We start from the raw sequence: 6,795 nt of genomic DNA, 5'->3' as shown, positions 1-6,795 counted from the left end.
ACGCCGGAAGAATGGATTGAGTCGTGCCACACTGCAGCAGAGGGGCCCGGAAGGAACCCTGGACATCAAGCGTGTAATTCTGTCTGTCTATAAATACCCGATACTTTTCTAGTGAGTAAAACAAACTCCAATATCAAAACAAAGCCTTTGCCTCTCTCTGTCGGGACGAGGTAATCCCTGGACATCTGTCACGGAGGCGTCCTCTGAGATGCGCCTGTGGAGAGGAAAGCATGATCATTTATTTTTGTCGCTGGCATAATGACAGCAACCATTTGTGTGGATGAGATGAAGCTGGTTGGTGGCGTCGAAGAGATAAGTAGAAATGTAGTACTGTATTGATTCCTTCAGGAGAGTTCCCTCAAGAAAATAAAAATTACAGCAGCAGTGTACAAAATTGAGATCAAATTTCAAAAGTAAAAAGTAAATAATGGGGGTATATGTCGGAGTTAGTTTGTGTCAAACCCCAAGATGCAGAGAAGGAGGGAGGCATTTTGCAGGAAAACATGATTTAATTTAAATACTAAGACAAAAACAAACAAAGGGTTCAAACAGAAAGCGCGCACATTGGCGGATAACAAACAAAAGGCCTAGCGTGGAAGCTAACAGGTATCTAGCAGGAAAGAGAAGTCGTACCTGTAAACTGAAAGAACAAACTGGAAGCAGAGAACAAAAAACAGTAAGCTACAAACATCAAACAAATATAGCTTACCACTACGCTGCAAGGACAAGGTACGACACGACAGGAGCGATAATACATGACAAGAAGTGACATCGACAAATCAATAATCCAGCACTGACTGGAGGAACAAAGCAGGTAAAATAGGACCGGGCTGATTGACACCAGGTGTGGCCAGGTGCCAATCAGCTGTAGCTGAGGGAAAACTGCACACAGGGAGACGAACAGGAAGCTGAACCAAAATAAGAGTGCTGACAGGAACTAAGGACAGGAAATACTAAACATACAGAAGAAAAACTAAAATACAAACAAACTGTCAGTGGCAAGCTTGACGGTATAAATGGAAATAAAATAGAAAATATTACAATAAGAATAAAAATAAAATGCATCAATAAGACAAAAAATATAACAGGAAAAATAAGAATATAACAACAGAAACTAGGCAGTAGTGACCATGTTATGAAAATGTATTGCATTTTTATAGTTAGAACGGGGATTATTTTGCAGCAAGCTGCGTGGATTGTTTTCCCGGGATGCAAACAAACTGGACCGTACATGGCTTGAAGGTAAATACATGATTTAATTTTAACTCAAAAGCTACAAAAGGGCGTACAGAAAAGGCGCTCGCAGCAGAGGCACAAAACTTGGCGCAGGAAACAAAAAAACGTCTACACATAAACTGAACTATGGTCATAAACAAAAACACTTACAGTGACGTGAGCAGAGCAGCATGAACTATGAATAAGCATCGAAAGTCAGTAACCATGGCATGAAGTGAGCAATGTCGCCAGCCAGATTAGCTGAAAATTACAGGCTTAAATAATAGTCTCTGACTAGCGACAGGTGCGTGAATCCAAACAAATGAGGCAGGTGAAACTAATCAGTTGTCGTGGTGACCAAACGAGGGAGCGTAAAAACAGGAACTAATTAAGTTTTAAACAAACAGAACATAACTAAACAAAACATGACCACAGAACATGACAGTTATTGCACTGTTAATTAAACTGTTTTTGCAATTTATTTCAGTATTGTTATTGCTTTCATCCTGGTACCCCCGAATGGTGGGAATGACCATAATGTACCTCACTGGGCATCAAAATGGGCATATCAAGTACTTTGACTGACATTGTCAGAGACATTCATTTAACAATGCTGCTAATTGGTTCCTAGGGAACAGAGTAGGACTCCATCCATCCATCCATTGTCCACCCCTTGTCCCATTCGGGGTCGTGGGTGGTCGCTGGAGCCTATCTCAGCTGCATTCGGGCGGAAGGCGGTGTACACCCTGGACAAGTTGCCACCTCACCGCAGGGCCAACACAGATAGATCGACAATCAATCAATCAATCAATGTTTACTTATATAGCCCTAAATCACTAGTGTCTCAAAGGGCTGCACAAACCACCACGACATCCTCGGTAGGCCCACGCAAGGAAAACTCACACCCAGTGGGACATCGGTTACAATAATGACCCAGTGGGACGTCGGTGACAATGATGACTATGAGAACCTTGGAGAGGAGGAAAGCAATGGATGTTGAGCGGGTCTAACATGATACTGTGAAAGTTCAATCCACAATGGATCCAACACAGTCGCGAGAGTCCAGTCCAAAGCGGATCCAACACAGCAGCGAGAGTCCCGTTCACAGCGGAGCCAGCGGGAAACCATACCAAGCGGAGGCGGATCAGCAGCGCAGAGATGTCCCCAGCCGATACACAGGCAAGTAGTACATGGCCACCGGATCGGACCGGACCCCCTCCACAAGGGAGAGTGGGACATAGAAGAAAAAGGAAAGAAACGGCAGATCAACTGGTCTAAAAAGGGAGTCTATTTAAAGGCTAGAGTATACAAATGAGTTTTAAGGTGAGACTTAAATGCTTCTACTGAGGTGGCATCTCGAACTGTTACCGGGAGGGCATTCCAGAGTACTGGAGCCCGAAATGAAAACGCTCTATAGCCCGCAGACTTTTTTTGGGCTTTGGGAATCACTAACAAGCCGGAGTCCTTTGAACGCAGATTTCTTGCCGGGACATATGGTGCAATACAATCGGCAAGATAGGATGGAGCTAGACCGTGTAGTATTTTATACGTAAGTAGTAAAACCTTAAAGTCACATCTTAAGTGCACAGGAAGCCAGTGCAGGTGAGCCAGTACAGGCGTAATGTGATCAAACTTTCTTGTTCTTGTCAAAAGTCTAGCAGCCGTATTTTGTACCAACTGTAATCTTTTAATGCTAGACATGGGGGGACCCGAAAATAATACGTTACAGTAGTCGAGGCGAGGCGTAACAAACGCATGGATAATGATCTCAGCGTCTTTAGTGGACAAAATGGAGCGAATTTTAGCGAGATTACGGAGATGAAAGAAGGCCGTTTTAGTAACGCTTTTAATGTGTGCCTCAAAGGAGAGAGTTGGGTCGAAGATAATACCCAGATTCTTTACCGTGTCGCCTTGTTTAATTGTTTGGTTGTCAAATGTTAGAGTTGTATTATTAAATAGAGTTCGGTGTCTAGCAGGACCGATAATCAGCATTTCCGTTTTTTTGGCGTTGAGTTGCAAAAAGTTACCGGACATCCATTGTTTAATTTCATTAAGACACGCCTCCAGCTGACTACAATATCCACATTCACACACTAGGGACAATTTAGTGTTGCCAATCAACCTATTCCCAGGTGCATGTCTTTGGAGGTGGGAGCAAGCTGAAGTACCCGAAGGGAACCCACGCAGTCACGGGGAGAACATGCAAACTCCACACAAAAAGATCCCGAGCTACTGACTATTGATGCACCAATAATTCGGCCGTCGAAAACAAACTTTGCTCACCAAAACCGGATGTTGTGAGAAAGAATCCACTTCCCCTGGCGGGACGAATCTTTCCCCGCGTCCACGAATGACGTAGCTCACCTCAAGCTCTAAAGCTGACAAACAAGTCCCATATGGGTCATTCAGATTCGGGCTACCTCCTGATGTGGTCCAAATCTGATGCGAAATAAGCAGATTTGAAGCGTCTTGGAGCGTTTACACTGGCAAGAAAAAAAAAATCAAATCTGTGTTACTTGAGGGCAAAAACAATGTGTGCAGTGTAAACACGGCCAAAAAGTAGTTCTGTCAAAAGTTGGTCATTTTAATTGCCTGGTTTGAGATAACATCGCCAAGACTAGCCGCTGTGTTCCACCTAACCCACAAAAAACCCGCTTGGTGAATATCTTTATAAATCAACACAATATAGTAATATAAATGTAAAAAAAAATGCACTGTAATATATATAAGGTACAACAAATTTGAACACCTAATTAGGCAAAAAATATATAGAATATGCTTAAAATGTATTTGTTTTTTTTACAAAACATATTTGTTATGGTGATTGTAGCCTGCAGTGGCACTTCAACTTAACAATATGTCATCCTGTCTCCTCTCCCTCGCACACTGTTCCACTGAAACATCCTATAAATACTATCGGAAAGTTCCGTTCTTTCTCACATTGTGACAGCCAGCTTTTCCCCTCTCATGGCAGGTGATATGACACAACCCACAACTTCAGGTCTGGATCAGTGTCTCTACGCAGGCCAGGCTCCAGGAACTGTTCCTGTTTACAGCTTTTAGTCTAGTTCCGCTTCGTGTTAAAGGCCTACTGAAATGAGATTTTCTTATTTAAACGGGGATAGCAGGTCCATTCTATGTGTCATACTTGATCATTTTGCGATATTGCCATATTTTTGCTGTAAGGATTTAGTAGAGAACATCCGACGATAAAGTTCGCAACTTTTGGTCGCCGATAAAAAAGCCTTGCCTGTACCGGAAGTAGCAGACGATGTGCGTGTGACCTCACCGGTGTGAGGGCTCCTCACATTCTCACATTGATTACAATCATAGACACCAGCCATTCTCACCGAGAAACCGACAATTTGCGAGGATGAAAGATTCGTGGATGAGGAAAGTTAGAGTGAAGCACTAAAAAAACCCCCAAAAAAAACAACGGCTCCAAGCGACGACAGTGTGAGCGATTCAGATGTTATTAGACACATTTACTAGGATAATTCTGGAAAATCCCTTATCTGCTTATTGTGTTAATAGTGTTTTAGTGAGATTATAAAGTCATACCTGGGAGTCGGAGGGCTGCGGTGAACGCCAGTGTCTCTTAGAGAAGCCAATGGAGGAGCCAAGATCACAGCTGCCTTTTTGACAGCTACAGGTGGAGGTCGGATAATCCACTCAAGTCTCGACTTAATATCACAATTTTCCTATCCAAAAAACTTGCTGGTTGACGTAGAGAAACATGTTCGCTTGACCGCTCTGTGTTAAAGCTTCACAACAAACAAACACCGGCTGTGTTTTGGTGCTAAAGGCAGCTGCAATCCACCGCTTTCCACCTGCAGCATTCTTATTTGACGTCTCCATTATTAATTGAGCAAATTGCAAAAGATTCAGCAACACAGATGTCCAAATTACTGTGTAATTATGGGATGAAAAGAGACGACTTTTAGCTGTATGTGGTGTTGGGCTAATATGATCGCTATAACCCGAGACGTCACAAACACGCGTCATCATTCCGTGACGTTTTCAACAAGAAACTCCGCGGGAAATTTAAAATTGTAATTTAGTAAACTAAACCGGCCGTATTGGCATGTTTTGCGATGTTAAGATTTCATCATTGATATATAAACTATCAGACTGCGTGGTCGGTAGTAGTGGGTTTCAGTAGGCTTTTAAGCTTTCATTGTACTGAATTACGAGATAATCGTCATCGATGACGGAAGCCCGGACGGGACCTTGGAGGTGGCGAAACAACTGAAAACAATTTATGGAGAGAACAAAATTCTTTTACGACCAAGACAGTCGAAGTTAGGCCTAGGCACTGCTTACATCCATGGTATGAAGCACGCCACTGGAAACTTCATCATCATCATGGATGCTGATCTCTCCCATCATCCCAAATTCATTCCAGAGTTTATCAAGAAGCAGAAAGAAGGCGATTACGATTTGGTGTCTGGCACTCGTTACCAAGGCAACGGCGGTGTCTACGGTTGGGACTTGCGCCGGAAGCTCATCAGCCGAGGTGCCAACTTTCTGACTCAAGTGATGCTGAGGCCCGGCGCCTCGGACCTCACGGGCAGCTTCAGACTGTACAAGAAGGACGTCCTGGAGAGTCTGGTCGAGCGCTGCGTGTCCAAAGGTTATGTCTTTCAAATGGAGATGATTGTCCGAGCCAGACAGCTCAACTACACCATTGGAGAGGTTCCCATCTCCTTCGTAGATCGCGTCTACGGCGAGTCCAAGCTTGGAGGGAACGAGATTGTGTCGTTCGTGAAAGGACTGCTCACGCTCTTCGCCACCACATAAATCCCTCGTGTGGTATACTGCTCACTCTGTAATACCGTATCGCTACCATGTTGGTACTAAATAGATGATATGTTCATCGTCGTAGGTACATCATCATGGTTTGTACTATGCTGTACGTTTTTAGAGCGCTTGTCGTTAGGGTCGAGCTGAGCTGGAGCCTATCCCAGCACACATACTGTATTTACAAGCCAGCATTCACACCCATGGATAGTTGATGCTACTCAATCAACGTAACACATTTTTGGGGCAGGTAGAAGAAAATCCACAGAAGCAAAAGGAGAACATGCAAAGTCAGATTCAAAACCGGATCACTATAGCTCGGTTGGTAGAGTGGCCGTGCCAGCTATTTGAGGGTTGCAGGTTCGATTCCCGCTTCCGCCATCCTAGTCACTGCCGTTGTGTCCTTGGGCAAGACACTTTACCCACCTGCTCCCAGTGCCACCTACACTGGTTTAAATGTAACTTAGATATTGGGTTTCACTATGTAAAGCGCTTTGAGTCACTAGAGAAAAGCGCTATATAAATATATAATTCACAATTTAAATGTTTTTATTGTCCCACAGAGATGTTTGTGTTTGGCCATGTCGGCATAATTTCCTAGTATTGGTTATACTGACAGGAAATACAATTATGGATTAGTTAATCAGCCTTTCCTGTTAAATATGTTTGTATCTAATTGGGTATTTATAAAGAATAGTCATTTGTGTTTTGACACATTGGTGTTTAACAATTGATTTTATTATACTGTCAACTGCGAGGTACAAATGAGTTAACACCATG

At 43.3% G+C, this 6,795-nt stretch overlaps 1 protein-coding gene across 1 annotated transcript; it reads left to right on the top strand.

Annotated features, from left to right (window-relative positions):
• Positions 1 to 258: 258 nt before the first annotated feature.
• Positions 259 to 6,308, top strand: LOC133537417 (dolichol-phosphate mannosyltransferase subunit 1-like). Its single transcript, XM_061878425.1, has 2 exons — positions 259 to 316; positions 5,387 to 6,308. The coding sequence occupies exons 1-2, from the start codon at positions 259 to 261 to the stop codon at positions 6,013 to 6,015; spliced, it is 687 nt and encodes a 228-aa protein (XP_061734409.1). The 3' UTR covers positions 6,016 to 6,308.
• The last annotated feature ends 487 nt before the right edge of the window (positions 6,309 to 6,795 follow it).

This window comes from Nerophis ophidion, linkage group LG18, assembly GCF_033978795.1.
Source record: "Nerophis ophidion isolate RoL-2023_Sa linkage group LG18, RoL_Noph_v1.0, whole genome shotgun sequence".
Taxonomy (NCBI): domain Eukaryota; kingdom Metazoa; phylum Chordata; class Actinopteri; order Syngnathiformes; family Syngnathidae; genus Nerophis; species Nerophis ophidion.
This window is presented reverse-complemented; position numbering and strand designations above follow the sequence as displayed.

What these genes read in the sequence shown, in the direction of transcription:
- LOC133537417 (XM_061878425.1), top strand. Translation starts at nt 259, where the DNA reads ATGACAGCAACCATTTGTGTGGATGAGATGAAGCTGGTTGGTGGCGTC. An exon ending in TGGTGGCGTCGAAGAGATAA is followed by an intron (nt 317 to 5,386) that starts GTAGAAATGTAG and finishes TAGGCTTTTAAG; the next exon opens with CTTTCATTGTACTGAATTAC.